This window comes from Dipodomys ordii, unplaced genomic scaffold (genome assembly GCF_000151885.1).
Source record: "Dipodomys ordii isolate 6190 unplaced genomic scaffold, Dord_2.0 Scaffold26, whole genome shotgun sequence".
NCBI classification, from domain to species: Eukaryota; Metazoa; Chordata; class Mammalia; order Rodentia; family Heteromyidae; genus Dipodomys; species Dipodomys ordii.
The window spans coordinates 12,131,158-12,143,791 of NW_012267242.1; the positions used below are offsets into that span (position 1 = coordinate 12,131,158).

Genomic DNA, 12,634 nt, shown 5'->3' on the forward strand with positions numbered 1-12,634 from the left:
CCGCGCCCCGCGGCTGCCCGGCGGGGCCCCCCGCGCCGCCTGTCCCCAGCTGCGTGTCTCCTCCTCCAGGAACCCCATGGTGACCGGGACCTCGGTGCTGGGCGTTAAGTTCGAGGGCGGGGTGGTGATCGCCGCCGACATGCTGGGCTCCTACGGCTCCCTGGCTCGTTTCCGCAACATCTCGCGCATTATGCGAGTCAACAACAGCACCATGCTCGGTGCCTCCGGAGATTACGCCGATTTTCAGTATTTGAAGCAAGTTCTCGGCCAGATGGTGTAAGTCGTCTGGAGGACTCGGAGTGGGGACACTCCCCCCCGCCCCCCGCGGGCCTTCGCAGTTGAGAGGATCGCTAGGGTTAAGAAAGCAACAGAGGAGCTGGGTTTTGTTTCTGTCGGTCGTGGGGCGGAAACCCCACACTGAAATAAATCCCTTTGTAAAATTAAAGCCAGTACGTTTTGACCACACGTGAATGTGTTTTGGCATTCAGGAGTAGCCAAGGAGATTGAGGGGGAGCAACGTCTTTTGGAGGTGGGTGGAGATCCCAGCCGTTTTCTCACTCTTACAATCAATTCCTTGAAGGATCGATGAAGAGCTGTTGGGAGATGGACACAGCTATAGTCCTAGAGCTATTCATTCGTGGCTGACCAGGGCCATGTACAGCCGCCGCTCCAAGATGAACCCTCTGTGGAATACCATGGTCATTGGAGGCTACGCTGATGGAGAAAGGTTGATTTGAATTGAAATAGCTTCCATGAGCTCCCAACCTGACCCACCTGTGTGTGGCCCTTTCTGTTTTTTTTTTCTTTTTCCCCTCCCCTAGTCAGCCCCTCTTTCAACTCATACCACACATACACAGCTAAAAAAGAACACAAAACTCTTAAGATTACATGAGTTCTTTGTTCTCTTTTGCCCTGCTAGCTTCCTTGGTTATGTGGACATGCTTGGTGTGGCCTATGAAGCCCCTTCGCTGGCCACTGGTTATGGTGCATACTTGGCTCAGGTAAGTAGCAGGTCTAGAGGTGAGGGGGAAAGGGAGAGAAAAAGAGGTTTCTTGGTATCTGAACACAGTAGATACTTTGGTTCCAGTGACAAGGTAAGGCAAATAAGTCAGTTGATTGATACACAGACTAAATGTTCTAGAACTTCCCTTTTAAGAGGGTCTTAGTAGCCAACTTCATTTTGGTGAGACAGTAAGTAGAGAAGCTGTCTTTCCACTTAATGTACTTGTTTACACAGATGTTAGTGACAACTAGCCTATAACTCAATCTGTGATATCTCCTGTGTTTATCCCACCATCTCCCTAGCCTCTGCTTCGAGAAGTTCTGGAGAAGCAGCCTGTGTTGACTCAGACTGAGGCCCGAGAGCTCGTGGAACGCTGCATGCGAGTGCTGTACTATCGTGATGCGCGTTCTTATAACCGGGTGAGGAGTGGTATGCAAAAGTTCTGGGACTCTAATTGTTAGGCTGTGGATATGTACATATTTCTTCTTGCTAATCCTGGGGCTTGAACTCGGGGGCCTGGGCAGTGTGGTCCCTGAGCTTCTTTTGCTCAAGGCTAGCACTCTACCACTTGAGCTGTAGTGCCACTTCCAGCTTTTTCTGTTTATGTGGTACTAAGGAATTGAACCCAGGGCTTCATGCATGCTAGGCACTCTACCACTAGGCCACATTCCTAGCCCCAGGCTGTGTTTTTGTTTTTGTTTTTGGGTCCGGTCGTGGGGCCTGAACTCTGGGCCTGAACACTGTCCCTCAGCTCTTCAGCTCAAGGCTAGTTCTCTACCACTTGAGCCACAGCGCCACCTCCTGCTTTTTTTTCTTTTTGCTTATGTGGTGCTGGGAATCGAACCCAGGGCCTCAGGCATGCAAGGCAAGCGCTCTTACCACTGAGCCACCTTCCCAGCCCTAGCCCCAGGCTGTGGATTCTTGAATTCCTAGGTCTCTCCTCTGTGACTGGAAGATCTTCTAGTTGACCAGGCCTAAATGACTTCATTTAAGGAAAAACATTTCATTGGATGCTTTCTTTTCAGTTTCAAATTGCCACTGTAACTGAAAAAGGTGTTGAAATTGAGGGACCCCTATCTGCAGAGACCAACTGGGATATTGCCCACATGATCAGGTGAGTCCCTTGGTTTGCATTAAGCTGACCTTTTTTTTTAAAGGGTTCAAGCAGAAAAATTCTCTGGCTGGGAGGGTAGAGCTTTTAGGAATTGATCCTTTTATGTTTCACAACTGTGTTTTGCTTTTTCTTTGTAGTGGTTTTGAATGAAATACACTTGCCTTATCCAGAGTTGAAGTTTTGCCCTTCTTTTCCCTTTGGACTGGGCTAGTTCAAAGGTAGACTTTCCTTTTGTAAAATAAATCAGTCTTGTAAAGTTTTTGCTGAGTGGTTTTATTCTCTCTGGATCACACCAAGACCACACTACCCAGTACAGCCATGTGCCACCTTTCTTGGTTAGAGAACCCTTAGATTCCTTCACCTAATATAGAATTCTCTCTACATGAAAATACAGGCGAGGGGCTGGGAAGGTGGCTCAGTGGTAGAGCGCTTGCCTTGCATGCCTGAGGCCCTGGGTTCGATTCCTCAGCACCACATAAGCAAAAAGAAAAAAGCCAGAAGTGGCACTGTGGCTCAAGTGGTAGAGCTCTAGCCTTGAGCTGAAGAGCTGAGGGACAGCGCCCAAGCCCAGACCCAAATAAAAAACAAAAAACAAAAAAAGAAATACTAAAAAAAAAAAAAAGAAAAAGAAAATACAGGCGAGGACAGTCTTCATTTGACACTATACTAGAGGCAGTTTTTTTTTTTTTTGGGGGGGGGTCCGGTCGTGGGGCCTGAACTCTGGGCCTGGGCGCTGTCCCTCAGCTCTTCAGCTCAAGGCTAGTGCTCTACCTCTTTAGCCACAGCGCCACTTCGGGCTTTTTCCTTTTTGCTTATGTGGTGCTGAGGAATCGAACCCAGGGCCTCAGGCATGCAAAGCATGCGCTCTACCACTGAGCCACCTTCCCATCCCACAGAGGCAGTTTCTTATAGAAGCCAGACAAATTTGTATGGGTAACTTTTTTTTTTGTTAGTCGTGGGGCCTGAACTCTGGGCTTGGGCGCTGTCCCTCAGCTCTTGATCTCAAGGTGAATGCTCTACCACTTGAGTCACAGCACCACCTCCAGTTTTTTCTGCTTATGTGGTGCTGAGGAATTGAACCAGGTCCTCATGCATGCAAGGCAAGCACTCTACCACTGAGCCACCTTCTCAGCCCCGGTAGTATAACTTTATTATACCAGTCCTGAGGCTTGAACTCAGAGCATGGGCACTGTTTGTTTTCTTGCTCAAGGCTAGTGCTTAATCACTTGAGCCATAGCTCCACTTCTTGCTTTTTGTTGGCTAGTTGGAAATGAGTTTCATGAATTTTTCTGCCTGGGCTGGCTTTGAACTGTGATCCTCAGATCTCAGCCTCCTTAGTGGCTAGGATTACAGGTGTGACATAGCAGTGCCCAGCTCATAACTTTTTTTTCATCAGTCCTGGGTCTTGAACTCAGCCTGGGTGCTGTCCCTGAGCGCTTCAGCTAAAGGCTAGTGCTCTACCACTGTTTTCTGGTGGTTAATTGGAGATAAAGGTCTCACAGACTTTCCTGCCCAGGCTGGCTTAGAACTGAGATCCTCAGATCTCAGCCTCCTGAGTAGCTAGGATGACAGGCACAAGCCACCGGTGCTGGGCCGTGGTAACTAGCTTTTGTGTTTAGAAATTATTTTCCCTTTGCTGCATCGTAAAGGAATGCAGACCTCCCGGTGAATGTTGGCTGCAGACATGATTTTTTTTTTTTTAATTAAAACAATGTCAAAGACACAGGGCGTGTCTAAGTAGAGCTGCTGTTCACAAGGAGACTGCCTAGAAGTGGCACTCCAACCCACACCAAGTCCAGACTCACTCTTCATATAGGGAATATGAAGCAGTATATAAACATTTAACCTAAATGTCTATAGCTTGAATTTAAACTTCTAGCACTATAGAAAACTGTGAAGTATTGCATCACTGATCAGGGAAATTTAAACTAAAAATTATCCTTCACCCTCACTAGAATGTCTACTATAAGAACACACATAGTTTAACTTGTATAATTTTAGAGCTTTGCTATTTATGAGAAACACTGATGCAGAATCACCTAACTCTACTGCCTGCATGTTTTAAGGGAGGAAAAGTATTTGTTCATTAGCAAGTGGAAAATACAGCTGTAGGGTAAGTCATCTGCATGTCAGCCACATGCCTTTGCTGGAATGGTTTTAAAAATGAGCACCTAGATGCTTTTTGTGAGGATGGGGTGGGGATTTGCTGGTACTGGGGCTTGAACTCCCATCTACACCCATAGCTTTTTCACTCAAGGTTGACATTCTTACCACTTGAGCCACACCATCATTTCTGGCTTCTGTTTAATTGATGGTAAGAGTCTCTCTGATAGCCGGGCACCGGTGGCTTATGCCTGTAATCCTAGCTACTCAGGAGGCTGAGATCTGAGGATCGGGGTTCAAAGCCAGCCTAGATCTCCAATAAGCCACCAGAAAATTAGAAGTGGTGCTGTAGCTCAAATGGTAGAGTGCTCACCTAGAGTTGAAGAGCTGAGGGACAGTGCCCAGCCAGAGTTCAAGCCCCATGACAGACAAAAAGAAAAAAGTCTCTGATATGTCTTCCTAGGCTGACTCTGACCCTTGACTCTCAGATCTCGGCCTCCTGAGTGGCTAGGATTATATGGGTGTGCCATCCCTGCCTAGCCGTTAAGTAAGTCTTCTGCATGTCCTCTCCAAACCTTTTAAGAAATGGGTATAGGCAACAGCAAACGAGTGAACTAGTAAATTTAAGCAAGTAACTGAACTTTCAATTGAAAATCACACATTTAGTCAACACAGAAAGTAGTCAATAAATACGTGTTTATTGATTAAACTGAATTATAAAAAAACAGAACAAAACAAAAAACTTCCTTCTACCACTAAGCCATGCAGGCGGAGTCCACAAAGACAACTTCCCTGGCCAAAACCCAGTTGATCCATTGCTGATGATCTTAGAAAAATTTACCCATCCAGAAAGTCAGAGTGCAGAGACAAGGAACCCAGCTCTGCTAAGGCTGTGGCTGCTGCAGAGACTACCAAAGAGGAGGATTAGGGTGTAGACAGAAGTGACCACTCAGTTCTCCAAATTTCTCAAAAGCAGAGGGTTGACTTGAAAGTTCAGTCCATTAAAATGGCATTGGGCAAAAAGCTGGGAAAGAGGAGCCCAGATGGATCCTTTGTTCAGTTTTCGGATGCCACGGGTTGAAAGCTGGCCAAGCTGTTCTGGAAGGGAATGCTCCAGTTCACTATATTATAGTGTGCTGGGTGTTAAAAAACAAAAACAAAAAACCAGCAGGGAGAGGATCTGGATCTGGTGGTAAACTTCACACCTACTACCAGTGTGACTGACATCTTGAGCATCTCCCAGGCTGAAAGCCTACAGGGTCACCCTAGGATTCAGGGGAATTTATAAAATTTTTCCGCTCATTAAATGTTCCACTTATGTACATTTGAAAGATGAACCATTTACACGCTTGTGCAGGTTGCCTCCTTGGCTCACAGGAGGAAAACACTGTTGAAAGCCTCAGGATGGACAGAAGAATGGTGTAGCTGTGGGAAAGGTAGACTTGGTTTTTTTGCTCCTTTTCTCTGTATGGTACAGTACATTTGGCTTATAACTGATTTTTTTTTGTTTTTTTTTTTTAAAAAAAGTCCCTCATGCAAATTGTAGAAAAAATTTTCCTTCAAGCTGGCAGTGAAAAATAAAGATTCATATTTTTTTTTCTTTGTGCACACTCCCATGTTCTTCTTTGCATCAGATTCTTCTCTAAGCATTAAGAGAAATAGGGGAAAGCCACAGGTAATAAACACAATTTGAATAGGTTACCTATCTTTTTAAAGTTCAGCACTTAAAGTTTACACAATTAGTTCGTGGCTGTAGGCTCTGTGATCCCTTGACCAGGCATGCTGTCCACTGAGCAGGATGGAGTTCAAAAAGCAGGGGCTGCTCAAGGGCTTTGCAGGGTGAAGACACAAACTCTGGAAGCGGCTTCCACCCTCACGCTCTGATGACCTCGGTGCCTCGGCTAAGGATATGTGTGCTCCTTTGTCCAGAGGGCTGGGCAGTGTGAGAATGGGGCAAGGAAGGGTTCAAGGATCTCCAAGAGCAAAAAATAGTTTTGTTGGACGGAGGATGGTGGGGAAAGGACAAATCTATTCATTCTAGATGATTAAGGGTGGTTTCATGCATTTTTAAAGCCACAATTTCAGATCTAGAGCTGTTGAAACCAACATCTCGACAGGGAAATTAAGAAAAAGAGAAGGAAGAAGAGTTCAGTGGTTTTTTTTTTCCTTGCATTTTCATTTTTATATAAAAGTGTTAAGACCACAATGAAAAAGTTTATCCATATATATAATAAACCAGTTTGAACTACATATTTTTGTCTTTCCCATCTTCAGAAATGTTCTCACATTAACAATGGTTATTAGATAGTATCATGCCCAAAGACTGGCCACACAGTTAAACGAACAAAAAACCTGGAAGTACTATGATACAGTTGAGGTAAAGGGGGAAACAAAACAACATTCACCCACAAAGGGTTTTTTTTTTCCTTGATTTTTGTCAGAAAAATACTGAACACAGTGATTTAAATTTAGAAAAGTCACAAAAGCCTGTTTTTAGCAGAAGTGAATGACCAATGGGGTCAGATCCTCGGCTCAGAAATGATCACTATTGATTTCCTAATCACAAATTCACAGGGAAGTATAAGTCAACATCAGGGGAAATGACATAAAATTAAAAATATAAACCAAGTACCCCGCCTGGTATGCCCCTTTTTCCCTAAACCCCTCTACCCTCCCTCACCTTCCCAACCTGACTCCACACTCATGATCCCACACTCAGATTTCCATGAGGTCTAAGTCAGCCTCCTCAAAGCCATAGAAAGACTCTGTTTCACTCTCCCCCTCAAACAGCTGGTGAAGGCTTTCAGGCTCAACTGTCTCTTCAGGAGATGATCTGAGTCGGGGCGTAGAAGCTGAGGGCTCCTCAGACTGTTCCCCACTCAGCTTTAGCTGCTGCTCTAGGGAGGCGATGAGCTCCTCCTGCATGTCAGCATTGCGAGCAGGTGAGTTAATGTTGCCATCAGGGCCTGGGAGAACACTAGCCACAAGGAAAGACCGCTGAACCAGCTCTGGGCAGTCTCCAATGACGCCCAGTACCTCACTCAGCCAGACTAGCACTAGCTGAAGCAGGACATCAGAATCACAAGCAGTGTCTGCCATTTCCCGAGCCTGCTCCTTCCACTTTTTGTGCAGAAAGTTCTTAACAGTCCGTTTGATACATACATCTAATGGTTGGATTTTGGAGCTGCAACCTGCTGGGACCACTGCAGGCAAAGTGCTAGAGGCACTCAGCAGAGCCAGTACCTCTTCAGACAAGTGAGTGCGATGACAGTCCATCACTAGCATTCCCTTGCTGCGCTGGCAAGCTGTGTGCTTCCTCCACACGCGAGCTGACCACAGCTCCATGATCTCATCGTCACTGTAGCCACTTTCCTTCACTTCTAGCAATATAGAGTCTGGCACGTTAGCAGGCTGATCTATGTGTCCTCGATAGAAAACCAGCGTGGGGAGGATCGTGCCATCTGCCAGAATGGCTAGCACTACATCACACCAAGGTTCCCCGGTGCCTACTGTCTGCAGGGCATTCTCCTTGCGGTCATCACTGCTCAGCACCTCTGTATCCAGGAACAAGGAGATCTCATCGATAGCTACAATCATAGACAGGGGTAAGTCCTGGTTGTGAATTTGCCTCTGTACAAATTCAATGAAGAGTCCTGCATTTTCTGCTACATCCTTTGGTAGGGTGTGAGCCACAGCTCGCCGGGCATGGGGAGTCAGATGGTGCCGCAACATGAAGCGCACAGCCCATTCATAGGAGATCTTAAACCCCCCCTCCAAGGAACGTCCTATTTTGGTGGCCTTCTGGAATAAGGTCTCCTCATTCACAGGGAGCTGCTGTTCCCTTTGGGTCAGCACCCACTCAGCCAGTTTCTCTTCTGCCTCAAAGCTGAGGTATTTGCCCTCTAGATTCTCCCCCTGGGAGGCCTGGAATCGGCGAAGCCAACGCCGAATACGTCGCTGGGGGTTTCGGAAGTGTTCAGCTGCCTGTTCTGTATTGCAGCATAGGGCAAACAGTACTACTCGAAGTTTCTTCACTGATAGCTGCTCTTTCTTGCCAATTCCACCATTACCTCCACCCCCTGATGCTGCCTCAGGTTCCTGGGTGACTGGGCTGCCTTCATCCTGGTCATCAACATTCAGACACTTGGTCCCCTCTGGGGCCAAGGGTGGAAGGGCTAAAGGCTGCGAGTGAGTGGGGGTTGGTGGCGGGGTTGCAGTTGAGGCTGGTGATGGGAGTGCTTGCGCCACAGGCAATGGGAGCTCTTCAGGCTCAGCTGCCACGGCTCCCGCAGATTTCACAGTGGCAGCTTTGTTAGGTGGGAAAGAAAGAGGAGGGTACATATTCTTCAAGTTCCGGTCATGCACTCGGTCACGTGTCTGACCATGCCTAAGGGGTAGGTAGGAGAGCAAAGAAGAAAGAAAGATAAGTTAAACTAGGAAATTTAAATAGTAGTAAAACAAAGAGCAAACACACTGAAAGACAGCAATTAAATCATTAAATGAGAACTTGTTACCTTGAGTGAGATAGCCAATTGAGTCCTAGGGAAAAGGAAAGAAAAAAAAAAAAAGGTTAGCTCAGCGTAGAGTCCTCCGAAAGATGGTCCTAGTATACTCCGCAGAGTGCCTTCTAGTCCTATATACACTTCATGTTCAACTGTGTCTAATTTAGTGCAGTATATCTAAATAGTGAATGGGTGACACTGGAGAAGAATGCTCCTGCTTATAAAGAATGTCAGGTATCATTTTGTTGTTGTCGGTCGTGGGGCCTGAACTCTGGGCCTGGGCACTGTCCGTCAGCTCTTCAGCACAAGGTGAGCACTCTGCCACTTGAGTCACAGCGCCACTTCCGGCTTTTCTGCTTATGTGGTGTTGAGGAATTGAACCTAGGGCCTCAAGCATGCAAGGCAAGCGCTCTACAACTGAGCCACCTTCCCAGCCTCCTTTTCTTTCTTTTTTTTTGGACAAGTATCTTTTTTGCCCTTTTTTTGTCCATCTCTCCTACTTACCCCGCGGCAGGATACTGCTGGATCTGTGGGAGGGGTTGAAAACCAAATGCTTGGCCATGGCATCTCCCACAGAGGTAGTAAAGGTACATGAAGTGCAGGCCAGCTTGATTCCACTGGAAAGAGAGTTAAAGTGGACATAAGACAAATATGGCAATGACACCAGAGAAACACCAGAGAAAGTTAAAATTTGAGGCTTTGTAAAGGAGAAGCTGAGTACCACTGGCACATGCCTGTAATTCTAGCTACCCAGGAGGTTGAGATCAGAGGACTGTGGTTTAAAGCCAACCTGGGCAGGAAAATATCTAAGTCTTATCTCCAATTAATGGGACACCAAAAAACTAGAAGTGAAGCTGTGGCTCAAGTGGTAAATCACTAACATCTTCAAGTTGAAAAAGCTCAAGGAAAGTGCCCAGACCCTGAGTTCAAGCCCAAGACTAGCCAAAAAGAAAAAAACCCATAATATTTTTTTTCTCAAATTAATGCACACTACCAACCACCCCACAAAACAACTAAAAACATATAAATATTTAGAAACTTAGGAGTACCGTAAGCTTTTCCTTACCTCACAGAGTTTTTAAACAAAGCCAGATACTTGGGGCTTTTCCGTGGAACATGATTGCTGAGAAAGACATAATGTGAAATGAGTCATGAGGTTCTGCCGGCTAAGCTAGAGATCACCAGCCAATGACAACGTGCAATGTAAGATGCTTCCTATCATCATGCTTCTTAAAGTTTAATACAAATATGAAATCACCTCAGGGTTGACTGATCCAGATTAGGTGGGGCTGAGAAATTGTTTCTATCCAGCTCCCATCTAATGCTGGTGTTTGGCTCATAGTTTTGAGTAGAAAGATCCCACACAATCAGGAATACAGACCATTAAAGCCAAATGAACATGGCTTTGGTCTCTTACCTTGCCTGAAGAATTCTGTAAGAGTTCAAGAAAGAAACAAACTAGGAACAGGGAAGGGAATGAAATGATTCTGGACAATATGAACTCCTAACAACTTACTTGATCATGTGGTTGGCATAAGCTCGGGAGCAGCAGGTACTATAGCGACAGAGAGAGCAGTGGACATATGTAGGGAAATGATTTGGGAAATCTGGGATCTCAAAGCTACATTCTAGACATGTCTGCCGGCCCATGACACTCCTGTCAAAAAAGAAAAAAGTTTCATTACTGTTGCAAGTATCCTCAAATTGTAAGATTTTAGATGACCGACCCTGCTGAGGTGCTTACACTGTGTATCAGAAATAACCCTGCCCTCACAGTCCCCTCCCACCCGGCATTTAGCAAGCACTGACATTTTCCTAACGGCTCTCTTCTGGACGTTGCGTTGGACAGGGGGATAAAGGAAAACAGGCAGGGGATCCGCTGAGGTCAGTGGTGCTGCCTCCGGTAAGGTGCTGGGAAGTGTATCACTGGAGGATATTGGAACAGTTCGTGGCTGCCCTCGGGACGCCCGGATTGTCACCTGAGAGTTGAGGGAATAAAGAGTGAGATTCTACCCACAAAAACCTTGGAACACTGAAAAATCTCTTTTCTTCCCCTTTCTGACTCTGTAAAAGAAACTTTGACAAACCCTTTACCTTGGTGCCTGGTTTCAAGCCCTCTAGCTGCTTGGGTTTACGGAAGGTTTTATGATGCTGAAGCTTGTGTTCAATTTTATCCTTGGCAAAAAGAAACTGCAGCCGGCACTTGTTGCAGTGATAAACATTTCTCTTCTGAAGGGGAAAGAAAAACAAAAATTCCTTAAAGGTTCCCAATGACTTTTCTTCTCTGAGAAGGTTGATCAGCGTTTCTCGCATCATTCTTCCCTTCTTGAGAGTAAGAACCCTACTGTTGAGAATCAATGGTAGGAAAAGTAGAATCAAGGACAAGATGAATAAGCCACCAATTCCTGACTTGTAATAATCTGGACCAGTGACATAAACTTACTGGTCCCTACTTTATATAACCCTATCTTTATATTGCAGTCAGTGCTACCCATTCCTGTAAATGCTTCTTTTTTGACTCTTAAATGGGACATGCAAAACCACCAAGCAAATCAACTCATACCTTCAACTCAACCTACGTTATAGGTTTTAACTCTTCCCATCAGTTCCTTTGTCGTTACTAGTTTTCCTTTTCTTTTTTTTTTTTGTGGGTCATGGGACTTTAACTCAGGGACTGGGTGCTGGCCCTGAGCGATTCTGCTCAAGGGTAGTAAAGGGTCGGGCTCTACAGGGACTTTCATATGCAGGCTGGCTTTGAACCACGATCCTCAGATCTCAGCCTGAGTAGCTAGGATTACAACAGGCATGAGCCACTAGCTCCTGGCTTTTATTACTAGTTTTCTGAATACATTTTCATGGGCAGTCTGTGTATATAACCATTCGTATGGGATTACTACCTTCTTTTCTTTTTTTTTTTTTTTTTGTTGGTTGTGGGACTTGAACTCTGGGCCTGGGCATTGTCCCTCAGCATTTCAGCTCAAGGTTAGTGCTCTACCACTTGAACCAAAGAACTTCTGGTTTTCTGAGTGGTTTATTGCAGATAGTCTCATGGACTTTCCTGCCTGGGCTGGCTTTGAAACAGGATCCTCAGATCTCAGCCTGAGAAGCTAGGATTATAGGCATGAGCCACCAGCTCTTTTCTTTTTTAAACACAAATGATAAGTTAATACACTTATTTTTATCTTGCTGCATTTCTTCTTAAATCAGTACTGAAGTTTTTCAGAAGTTGGACTCATATCTATGATTTTCTTTCCTTAGGTAGCAAGTAAATGTGACAATTTCTGTACCCTATTTGGAAATACATTTGTGGTAGAGTATCAGTAGTCACTACTACATAAGTAAGTGAAGGGGGTTACTTACAAGTGACATGGGTTCACACATCTATGTGTGAACACTGAGCTCACATGTACCCATTTGTCCTGCATTTTATATTCTTTTATATGCATGCCTTCCCTTTCCTGTTTTAGTAGCTCCTTTCTGGTAGCATTTTAAAATAAGGTACATTTAGTCCATCTTGTAAGTGAAATATACCACAACCAGCAAAATCCTAAATTTTCCTGTTATTTTTTGCTCCTAGATCTACCACCCTCTTTCCTCACCTCTTCATAAACAAATCTGTCTCCTTCCCTCTTATTTGTAGAATTTGACTTTAACAACAAAATGGCTTGTTAATGAAAATTTGTCTATCTTGCTTGCTACCTTCTTACAGTATGTGACATTTTAATCATACCTTTTTTTTTCATATACTTTTCAGCTTCCCTTATATCACGTTTCCCTCTAAGATTATGGTGCTGGCTTTGTGGCTACAGACTTGAAGAATCCTAAGTCTTTCCTTCCCTTGTTCCAGACAGGGCTGGAGAGCCTGACACTTGAAAAGTTTTTTTTTTAGTTCTTTTTTTTTGGGGGGGGGGG

At 45.1% G+C, this 12,634-nt stretch overlaps 2 protein-coding genes across 4 annotated transcripts in view; one reads left to right on the forward strand and one right to left on the reverse strand.

Moving 5' to 3' along the window:
* Window positions 1-75: 75 nt before the first annotated feature.
* On the forward strand, window positions 76-2,376 carry Psmb4 (proteasome (prosome, macropain) subunit, beta type, 4). Its single transcript, XM_013015397.1, has 6 exons — window positions 76-276; window positions 581-727; window positions 920-1,001; window positions 1,306-1,422; window positions 2,029-2,117; window positions 2,255-2,376. The coding sequence occupies exons 1-6, from the start codon at window positions 77-79 to the stop codon at window positions 2,265-2,267; spliced, it is 648 nt and encodes a 215-aa protein (XP_012870851.1). The 5' UTR covers window position 76; the 3' UTR covers window positions 2,268-2,376.
* A 2,523-nt stretch (window positions 2,377-4,899) lies between these two features.
* Pogz (pogo transposable element with ZNF domain) overlaps window positions 4,900-12,634 on the reverse strand; it is a 60,912-nt gene continuing 53,177 nt past the window's right edge. For all 3 annotated transcript variants that reach the window (XM_013015272.1, XM_013015273.1, XM_013015274.1), the window contains 7 exons: window positions 10,817-10,951; window positions 10,532-10,701; window positions 10,239-10,379; window positions 9,789-9,845; window positions 9,227-9,339; window positions 8,735-8,759; window positions 4,900-8,607 (listed from right to left, as the gene is read on the reverse strand). In XM_013015272.1, coding sequence (XP_012870726.1) covers window positions 6,936-8,607; window positions 8,735-8,759; window positions 9,227-9,339; window positions 9,789-9,845; window positions 10,239-10,379; window positions 10,532-10,701; window positions 10,817-10,951 — 2,313 coding nt within the window. In that variant the 3' untranslated portion in view covers window positions 4,900-6,935. The remainder of the gene's footprint in view (window positions 8,608-8,734; window positions 8,760-9,226; window positions 9,340-9,788; window positions 9,846-10,238; window positions 10,380-10,531; window positions 10,702-10,816; window positions 10,952-12,634) is intronic.

Coding starts and splice junctions, on each gene's coding strand:
- Psmb4 (XM_013015397.1), top strand. CDS start 77: ATGGTGACCGGGACCTCGGTGCTGGGCGTTAAGTTCGAGGGCGGGGTG. Junction 728..919: donor GGCTACGCTGATGGAGAAAG/GTTGATTTGAAT, acceptor TTGCCCTGCTAG/CTTCCTTGGTTATGTGGACA. Junction 1,002..1,305: donor ATGGTGCATACTTGGCTCAG/GTAAGTAGCAGG, acceptor CCATCTCCCTAG/CCTCTGCTTCGAGAAGTTCT.